The 10,964-nt window shown below is 38.0% G+C and overlaps 1 protein-coding gene across 1 annotated transcript in view; it reads right to left on the bottom strand.

The window, feature by feature from the left end:
* Nucleotides 1–1,246: 1,246 nt before the first annotated feature.
* LOC306951178 (uncharacterized protein F13E9.13, mitochondrial-like) overlaps nucleotides 1,247–10,964 on the bottom strand; it is a gene marked incomplete at both ends in the record, with an annotated part of 23,220 nt that continues 13,502 nt past the window's right edge. The window contains 3 exons of the mRNA XM_079541617.1: nucleotides 1,247–1,437; nucleotides 7,214–7,341; nucleotides 9,279–9,429. Of these exons, the coding sequence (XP_079397743.1) occupies nucleotides 1,247–1,437; nucleotides 7,214–7,341; nucleotides 9,279–9,429 (470 nt within the window). The remainder of the gene's footprint in view (nucleotides 1,438–7,213; nucleotides 7,342–9,278; nucleotides 9,430–10,964) is intronic.

Raw genomic sequence — 10,964 nt, 5'->3', positions numbered from 1 at the left:
TGAAGCTAAGATTCCTGAAAATCTCTTTTGCCTTTTGAAGGAGGATGTATGTTTTGTTCAGAGAAGCATGGGAGCTCTGCCAGCTAACAGAAAAAAAAACATACATTTGTATGCTTGCTTTGATATGTACAATATAACTTGCATAAGCACTGGCAGAATCCTGATGCATAGATGTCAAGGAAAGAGAGAGATCCCAGAGGGCAAACGTAGCTCACAGTCCCAAGGAATGAAAACATATGTCCACAGTTTATACAGCTGTGACACAACAGGTATCCTTTGTTGTTGTTGTCGTTTCTAAAAAACTTCTTAGAGCTAAAAGATCAAATTCAAGGGGAGTCTTACAGTATACAGTTAGTCTGTCACATTTTCCCTCTACGTTTTACAGCAAAAAATGAAAATCTGTGTTTACCTGTCAGTTCTGGTAGAAATGATTCCATCATAATTACACCTTGTGTGCTGGAAGGAACCTGGCAGTTTGTAATGTCACTAATGCTAGTCTGAAGCAGTACAAAGTTGAAGGAGCTTGCTGAAAAACAAGACTTTATTAAAATTTCCAATTTTTTGGAAAGCATTTTGACTAAATTCCAACACTGCTTAAAATGTAATTAAATATTTACATTTATTCCCTAATAAGTATTGTAGGTAAATCAATTTCCCAATTATCTTAAATTTTTGTATGGTATACAATTACTACATTTTTGTAATAAATGCACAATTCTAATGAAAAAATAATGATCTTGAACTTTAATAGAGCCCTTCATTTGAGGAGATGAAAGTGCTGTACGTTCATCCATTCATTATGTCTTACAACCCCCCTGTGATGTAGGTACTATTATCATCATTTTACAGATGGGGAAACTGAAAGGCTAATTAACTTGTCCAATTTACAATACTGTTAGCTGTAAACTTAGGGTGTCCTATTGTATTAACATGCAAAACAAAACTCAGCTCATCCTGCAATCCGTAAGCACTTTACTTATAGGAGAGAATATGCTACACACATTTGGAGAGCTGGTTTTGTCTTGGCAATGGCTGTGAGTGCCACAGAAACACACAGTCTAGAAACAAAGACTATAGCACCAGCTCATTGTAAAGTGCCACCATGTTCCACAGCCAGTTGCAGAGATGATGTGCGTTTTCATTTAAAGTTATCAGCCATTCAAGTGCACATTTGTGCTTTAATTCTGTATGATATATCACACTGCATTTATGTACACAAACAGGGAAATAGTGCTTGCTGACTAACTCATTCTCTCAGTTTACTTATGTGCTCCATAAATTTCTTCACTCGGTCAGGATCAACACCATTCACCCAATAACCTTCTCTCTTGAAATACGAACCAATTATTAGAGCATTTGCATCCAAGTAATTCTTCACATTCTCCAGAGTAACTCCAGATCCAATCAAAACAGGAATCTTCACAGCATGTTGAACCTCTGAAGTGGGGAAAAAAAAAAAAATTAGGATTAAATCCTCTGAGATTTAAATCCATCTTTAAAATTCTGTAAAAACGATGTGCTCTAACTTATGCAGAGTTTCAACAGCAAAGGAAGGTAAGTCTTAAGAAATTTGTAAGCATGCATCTCTTACTTTTACAATAGTGATACAGATGTTCTAGATGAAAAAACCCAACACTTTTAGCTCTCAATAACTGTTGAGAAAATCCCACTTTCAAAGAATATCCTGAGTTGGAAGGGACCCATGAGCATCGTCAAGTCCAACATAACATTCCTGATCACATATCAGAGGACTGTTTCAGCACTACAGAGCACATGAAAGCTGCATCTCAACACTGAACACGTACATTCCTTTCTCTCCCCCCTCCCACCCTCCAAGAAAAAAGATTCAAGTAAGATTAAGAAAAGTTGGTTGGCTGAGAGTGCAGTGCATTTTACTGTATTCCATCGCATTCCTTTTTATTTCTTGTCCCCGGTAAGAAGAGATGTTGGATTGAGGAAGCTTTTGCAAAGCAGAAACTATCCCAACTACTTAACATGTCTGTTTGCCATTGTGCTTGGAAGCTCAATGCACTTGAGGTACTACACATAGACTGAAAACAGCAATCATTTAATATTGCACTGCAGTAGCATGTAGGATAGATACCATTTTCCCCTAGTCTTTCTATGAAGTAATCAGAACACAGCTACAAGAATAAGATGAAATTCTTGTTTCCATTTATTATACCAGCTCAGACTTTTGCGAGTCTGGTGAGATCATTAAAAGTGGCAGAACTATTCAGTAGAGCTGTGCTCATTACAATTCTTCAGTCATTAGTTTAAATCACAATAATGGTAGTTAGACTGGTGTATATTTCTGCCAGGTTTCTGCTGAATTTATGCTATGTTGACAACTAGCAGAAGTTCTTCACTGAAGAAACAAAAAAGGCCTTATTCACAGGGAAAGAAAAATGAACATGCTCTCTGCTTCTTGCTAAGTTTCAGGGTCATGAAAGTAGGAGACCAAGCAGCAATAGGCTACATTGATACCTCCAGCTAGCTCACCAGAACACAAAAGATGGCACAGATACGCCTCTTCTTTCTATAAATGGCGATGAAATGAAAAAGACATTTTTCTGCATTCAGCAGGTGCTACTGTTTTGGCCATGGAAAGGCTCTCCGTGGACACATAAAAGTTCATTAGAGTATTTTCTTCAGAACTCAACCCAGTACTAGCTCTGGGAAAAATAAATAAATAAAAGCAAAAGAATTGAATTACTGGGCTAGAATTACTGGGCATCCTGCTCATCCTTTCATTTTGAACTGACCATCCTAAGAGTCAGTCAAGACTGGACGCTTCTTCCCTTGCATCCTGAGAATGCTGCAGAGCATTATTTCTGATCTTTAAAAAGATATAAATTGCTTTAATTGTTGCTAATAAGCTGACGTAAGATGGTTAAAGCTCAAGGGAACTAGGGACAGTATATATGTAACAAAAAAAAGTCTGCTTCAAAACACTGTTTATTTAAATAAAGTTTCATCAGAAGCCTAGATTATTAATGATGCTTCAGGGAAAAATAATTATGTGTCACCTTCCTACTTCACCAGAGAAAGGGGATCAATTAAAATGCTCTTGAATATCTTTCTAGGTCTCATACCATACCATTTTCCCACTTAGGAACAGTATCTGCATCTTACAAAAAAATTTTTAACATAAAAGAAGAAAATCCACACAACCCCTATTGAAAATTTTAAGCAAAGCAAGATAGCGCATATATGATTAAAACGATGCCTATTTCTTCACATATTTTATATTTCTAAATTCATCCTCCTTACAGCAATGAAATAATTCATTTTTTGTTATTTATAACATTATTAATGAAATCCTGTTCTAGAAAAAAATAGAATTCTATGTGTATAGTATCTCTGTGCTTTTCGAAATATGCAATCTGATCTATGTAGATACCAATGCATAATTAAGGTGCTACAACTGACCACAGATTCGTAAAACATCTTTACTGCATTCCCAGAGGAACAACATTCCAAGTCAATATTTGTTTTTAAGACAAATGCATAAGGTACATTAGTAGGCAGTTGCTCTACAATTATTTCACATCAGCAGGAAAAATGAAGAGCCAAATAATTAAACAGAGCATGATCCCATGGGTGTATGACAATAGCTCTGCCCTAACAAGGACTTGAACAGCAGAACCTAAGATTGCTGCGAAACTATAAGAAGATAACTAAATGATGAAGCTTTCATAAGTAGCAAGGTATGCAGCTCCTGCTGTGATCCATGCATGACACATGCAGCCCACACACAACTCTTGTGCTGGAGATTTATTCAGACTGTCAATGTGAAGAACAGGAATGGGAGTGCCCACTCTACAATGAGACTGGGTTATCTAATTAAACATGCTACAGATACTACTTTTAAGTCGTTTCCAAGCATATCAAGGCCTACAGTTGATGAATAGAATATGACTTGTCTACTGGCTGTGTTAATACAAATTCTAACTTGTAAAAGAAAATAAAGCAACAGTGGTGAGATATGCTTCTGCATGGTGCATTCTGCATTGACAGTCACTGTCAAAATGTCTCTAAACACAGAGCCTTGTTTAAAGGCTCCTTCAGCTTTCTTCTCCTGATTATATTGTTTGATGCAAACAGGAAGGGAAACGATTTTCTGATGTTAAAGTAACAAGATCCTGAAGTTTACAGAACTCACACATTTTTCTATATCAATAAACTGTAACTAGAGGGCACTGTGCTCTTTCTTCTGACAGTGCATCTGCAGATATGTCTTCAATAAAATCAAATGAAATAGCACTTGGTTGCAGAGCACAATGAAAGCATTTGAAGTACGGTGTGCACAAGTTACATGAAATAAAGGCCAAATGCTCCTAGCTTGAAAACAATGGCAAAGAGCGGCGTAAAAATAAGTACCACTGTGCTAATAACTTGCTCCACTACTCTTCTTTAACAGCTTTTTCATATGCAGTAATCACTGTACCATACACAACACTATGTTTATGGTAATGTTCCACTGTAACCCATTTTAGTTTTTTAATTCAAAGGACTTTTTCTCTGTCATTAAATTTCGGGATTATGAAAAGTACAGACCAGAGACTTGCATCTCCTGATTATCTATAGGAGGGTACTGCAAAGGCAGCAGCCTCTATTTTGACCTAAACAGTCCATTAAAAGGCGGGAGGATGAATCAGTTTTGACACCCCTTCTATGCACACTAACAGATGAGGTAACGGAGCCAGCTGCTGGGCTTTGTGATATTTTCCACCAGTTGCTCAGCTGAGGCCATTTACTTTGTTCATAAAGATACCTAGGCAGTCCTTATGCAAAGGCTGTGGTCACTCAAATCACAAGCTGGATTTCAACCAGGTACTTCAGCATTTTCCCAGCGGGAAAACCTGACAGCCTGTGGCTGGGAGTAGCACCACAGGTGCCTTCAGGAAGGCAGCAAAAGAAACTACAAACAAAACCCTGCCGAACACATTTCTCTGGCTTGACAGAGAAACACTCATTTCCCACATCCCATCACAAGTCAGTCAATTCAACACACAGACACAAAGGCAAAAACACTTCTGTATTACTGCACAACAAAGCGGAGAAAAAAAAAACGTGACAAAACCTCATCTGTCTCTTGGTTTGTCGTTCAAGAGTTGCTTTGCAGCATGATGAAAGGTGCCCAGCTGTATGATCACAGTACGACTCATCCGGTGCTGCATACATTCGTGAACTGCCGAATTTCACTCACATCACACCAACTTTGTACAAGTGATTCCTTTTAAGAATATACTGACATAGATATGCCTAATTTGTCATTTCCTCACACTACTGAGTGTTGATTTTTAAGCTCTTCTCTTAACTGTGTTAAGCCACTGTTCTCCTGAGTGGTGCAGATAATGCCTGAATTCTGTGGCCTAAGTAAACCAAACCCATGATCCAGGTTCTTGCCTTCACTACACATGTAAAAAATCGATGTGTGCACATCATTACTGCTGACAACTCTGATTCATTTTGTTCCTTGGACTCAGAAAAGGAACAAGGCTGTGACTGGCACACTGGTTCACATGCAGGAAAGGCAGTGGTGAGGCCTGCTTGGAGTCCTGCCTGAGAGCAGCCTGCAGGCCTGCAGCTCATCTGGTGCCCTCCAGTGCAGGGCATGAGAGGAGGCTGCACATGCATGCTGGAAAGCAGAACTTAAGCTACTATTCTGCCCCGAGATTTGTCAGCTTTTATTTACTTATTTTAATGTAATCTGCACTGAGAAATAGGGATATCCAGTGGTATGCATTGCAGGCAGAGGTGGATCTTTAGATTAACAATATTTTGCAGTCTCTTTCGGTCTTTTTCTCTTGCAGCCTTTCAGGGTGCTTTGTTCTATGAATCACTTCCAGTTCACCTTATCAAACACTCAAACAAATTCAAGAGCTCTGTATTCACTACAAACCACCACTTTCATTTTAACATTGGTGACTGAAGCATAGTCATCTATCACCTGTTCTTTGGCAAAAAAGTTGTGTTGTAAACACATGTGAAATAATTCATTCTGAATGCTGATAAGCACGTACAATATGGATAAAGCCCTGAAAACATGCAATGATTTTAAATTATTCCAAGAGATGTTTGGGGTGCTGGTCTCTATACCAAGTAGAGCATGTTATTCACTTCCTTCTTTTGTAAAATAAAGAAGGAATTGTGATTGAATGGTTTAGAGAAGAACATACTTAAAAAAAGTAGAGATCATACCGCTATTTTTCTTTATGAAAAAAATATTTTGCCAAAAGGTACTATCATTTAACTTCGACCAAACATGCAATAATTATTTCTGCATTTTGATCCCCTAGTAGGACAGCAAATTGAAACAAAAATTGTTCATAGAAGTCCAATAGAGCTTTTGATTTGTCTATACAAGAACTGATACTTCCTTTGGCTTCATTTCAGCAAGCATGTTTTAAGAATTCGAGGTTAGACAAATAGACATACTTTGATGCACATTCACTGAGCTTAGAGTTCACCTTGATAGACTGAGCTGAATACACTGGCACTTCAAAATACACTAGATTGTTTTGTGCCAGCAGAAGTAAAACCTAGAAACTACACATTCTATTTTATGTAGACAAGCCTTGACATTCAAGCCATGAAACTGAATTGAAATTTAGTGATGAAAATTTGAATTTTCATGATAGCATGTGAACAATCAAGTTTGATGACTTTGATGTCATATCTTCCTTTGTACCAACAAACTTAGAATTTTTTTTTAAAACCTTCTAAGTTTTCCCTGCTATTACTGTCTGGAACGGTGCCATATCATAATAACCCTTTTCTTGCAGGACTTTCATTTTCTTTCTGAAAAATATAAATCTTTCCACTGAAGAGTTGAGCACTTTTAGCTAGCTATTTTTATTAGGTCGATGAAATTGCTTTTTCTTATACTAAGATATTAAAAAGTATCAATTTCTAAAACAAAGTCTTCACATTCATTTGCTTTGTTTATTTTAAAGTAATACTAAGTATCATTCAGTATTATAAAGGCTTGAAATAATTTATGTCCCATCAAACAGTTGGTTAGAAACGTAAAACAGACAATCCACATAGAACCTAAGTCACATCAGTTTTGCTTTATCCAATCAAACTCTGCAATGAAAGAACATTTTTCTTCCTTTTCTTTTCTCCTTAAGGAACAGCACATACAGAGATGTATAGCCAGAAGCTGACTCAGGGCCTGCTGCATGCTCCTGGTGTGTCCGCTCACCTCTCAGCTCCCCAGGGTCTGCAGGCAGCCCGGTTGCCGTACCAGTCAGTACCACCCCATCAGCCAGGAAGAGCTCAGCAGCAGAGGCGGTCTCAGCCACGCTGACATCTGCCGTCAGGGCATGAGCACTGTCAACAGCACAACGTACCTCGTGGTTACTTTCAGCACACACATATTGATCAATGTTTATTTGGGCATTTCTTCATTTTCCTCACTATCAGAACACTGAAAATCAGGCTCTGTGAGAGAGAAGGTAAGGGTCCCGTTTTAAAATGGGAAGTAACTTTACAGTACCAACAAGGGGAAAGAGACCCAACCTTATCCATCGCAGAGCTATAACTGCTCAATCCACTGCTCTTGGTCTTCTGTCTCTAAAGAGCGATTGCTGGGGGTGAACTACCAAGTGTCAATTCAGACAGCTGTGTGCATGTTGAGCACTTGTATCTCATACACAGCTCTCTGACTTCAAGTGGGAGCAGCGGATGGCTCAGTCATTCATAAATCACGTTCTGTTACCCAGAATGGAATTAACATCCTTCACTTCATTTCACAAAGTCCAACTAACACAAGTATAGTTATTACCTATAACATAATCACAGGAATCACCTTACATAGCAATTACAAACATAAATTACCTGCAGCCTAGCTTTTCAACAGCAGCTTTTGATATATGGGTGATATGCTTTGAAACCTACAGCAATAGTAATTTAATTTAAACAATTCTAAAGTTTGAAAGGCTTTAGAACTTCTTTGCTGGTTCAGCATCTGACTTTGTTTTCTGCTTAATTGAAAATGCAGAAGCAACAACAGCTATGGTCAACCCATTGCACTGATGAGGTGTGACAGTCTTCCTCTTTCCTGGGTCAGTGTGGATGGACTTGGATCCCTACAGTAAGAGGCAGAATGCACTGACTGCAGTGCTTTTCACTAGTGATGATGGTGCAAGACAAAGCATTCCCTTTATATAGCTGGAGGAAGGCAGGCCTAAGTCCCTAATACATAAAATGAGTTGGAAATGTGGCTCTTAACATCGTTTCAGCTTTGGAATCTCCTTGTAGCAAAAACCTTCCACTTTAAAAAGCAAATCCTTTCACCTACAAAGTATAATCGAAATGTAAGTCTATCAACTGAGAAGACAAAGGAAAGACCACATGATACAATCATCAATTTTTATGAAGAAGTCTAATGTAGTGTCTTTTACATATGTACACACATATATATAAAAGAATTTAAGTCCTTAGAAATAAACCAATCTGAAAGGACCTTAAAAGTTTAATGTTATCATAATGCATTGTTTCTTTACCTATCTTGAAAGTTATTTAAAAAAAACACCACCACAAAAACACAGATATTTACGATCTTCCCAACATGGTTGTTTTCATGATTACCTACATACTACATGCAAACATTTTAATTAGGTTATTTAGCATGTATAATACATAACATTTGAGCAGTTCTTCAGGAAAAAAAGGTGACATATAAATTGCTAAAAATACTGTGTGACAGTTAAGATATCAGCAAAAAAGAAACTGGGTTCATCTGTCAAAAGTTCCTTCTGTTTGATAATCATAGAACATAATCCGTACATAGACAGCACTGATTTAAGTGGAAGAAAGCAGTACTATTGGCAGCCAGGAGAAAAAAGAGAATAGCTTTCTAAAGCACCAGAATATTATGATTTGGATCCTTTGTATGTGGAAACTGCTGCATTACTAAAAATAACCTTGGATGCTTAGCCTCCCGAAACATAATTTCTTTAAGCGTAATAGGCATATAAGGATGTAAAACCTCACCTGACACCAGATGTGAGACATTTACAGTCTGCATTTATAAATCCTGAAGGTTAAACTACAAACTTCACAGATGCGGCAACCTGCGGCTTACAGGTGCAAATTTATTTTTAAACATATCCCCTAATAGCACTGCAAGACCTTGCTCAAACAATAAAGTTCTCCCTTCATCATTAACTTTGCTGGCATTGAGCAGATATAAAATAATCAGAAAATGGGGAAAAGCATAAGATCATTATTACATTAATATTTACATAAATATTGCTTGTGTTTACCTGTGTTTTTTTTTAATGTCAGCAAAAATCTGAATATTCTCTGCTCCAATTAGTTTTCTGTATCGTAGCAGGTTACCTGCACAGGCATTTATAATCCCTTCATCAGCAACATGAGAAAACACAAAACCTTCAACTCGAATAAAATCAAGACCTGATAAAAGAAAAGAAAAAATTAGCATTCTCTTAACTAGACCTGAAGCCTGAAGAACTAATACTATAATATCTGACCCTTATTTGACCTCCACACAAGACATTCCATGTTCTCTGAGACTAATCAACCTTGATTTCTCACATTTTTAAACTTTTGTACCCATGGGCACAGACTCAGCAACAGCACACCCTGCCCTCCTGCTTGCTGTGATGTGCCAGTAGGCAAGTATGAAGGAAGGAAAGGTAGGCCAAAACATAGCTCCTATCCTCTAACGACGCGACTTCTCTCCAAAAAGGGCATTATCTTGGGTTTTGCCCCTCTGTTAGATACCCCATCACTGTATTACTGCCTTCCCAACATCTGTTCCACTGTTAAATATGCCTGAAATTAGACAACAGGTCAAAAAGCAACCAGGACATGGACAAAGAGAGGAGAATAGCCTATGTCTTCCTTCTTCAGGAAATTAGGCAGGAAAACACAGCCTGCAATACATTATATACATTGACTCTCCGCCTGAATGCAACTTCCATCTTCTGAACAGTACCACATCAACGACTGACTTTTGGAGCTGGGCCAAAGATACAGAAAGATTAAGTTTCCACTCCAAATTTACGGTGAGCATCAACTCTACCTTGTCTCAGCAACTCAGTGTCCAGCAGTCGTTCATCTTTTGTATCAGGAAGCTTTTGGGCGATGGGTACTTCAAAGGAAGACTAAGAACAGAAATGATTTCGATGGACCATTTATCTACTATAAGGTACCCCTATACAGCCTTGAAATACCTTTATGTTGACATACTGATGTCTTCAGCCATAGCATAATTAATCCACAGCTGTTTTGCAAAAGATGACAATTCTGACTCCTTTATTGTATCCCTTTCCTCTCCAGTCTTCCACAGCCTTGAAGCTCACTTCACACACCCTTTAGAATGTGAAAACGCTCTGCAAACACCTTGTGCAGCTTTTGCTATTCTTCCAGTTTGCTTTAGAGCTCCCTTCCAGGCTCTCTGAAGTTCTATTGCTTCTCCAGCTTTGAGTCAGCTGCACATTTAAGTGGAGTGGAAACATCAAGGAACTAAATGCATGTGAGAGCAGCGTTCAGGGATGCAATTCCATCTAACAAAGAACTATTTAGGCAAGGAAGGCCTCACCTTAACACATTGCAGACGTAAACAGAAAGGGTTTTTAAAAATGTATTTACCAAATGACAAGGTTCCTGTTTATTTTAAGAGCTAGATTTCAGTTTCATTCCAAAAGCCCCGAAGTTGCAGAAACAAAAGGTTATGCCTGATGGAAAAGAGCCTGTATTGCTTAGCAACACAGACTGCAGCTAACATGATACATCACAGATGGTGCCAACTCAAATATAAGCTGTCCTATGCCTTGAGATTAGCAGGTGAGAAAGCATGGAGTATTCTCAGGATTCAAAGACACAAATATGTCACAAGTATAATTAAAGGTGCTAGTAGGTAAGACTGAGACTTGTGCATCTAGGAATATTAGCCATAGGCTTTATCAAATCACCTAAATTTGTAG

Source organism: Tetrao urogallus, assembly GCF_951394365.1.
Source record: "Tetrao urogallus genome assembly, chromosome: 12".
In the NCBI taxonomy this organism is placed as follows: domain Eukaryota; kingdom Metazoa; phylum Chordata; class Aves; order Galliformes; family Phasianidae; genus Tetrao; species Tetrao urogallus.
Note: the sequence above shows the minus strand (reverse complement) of the source record. Positions and strands in the feature narration are given on the sequence as shown.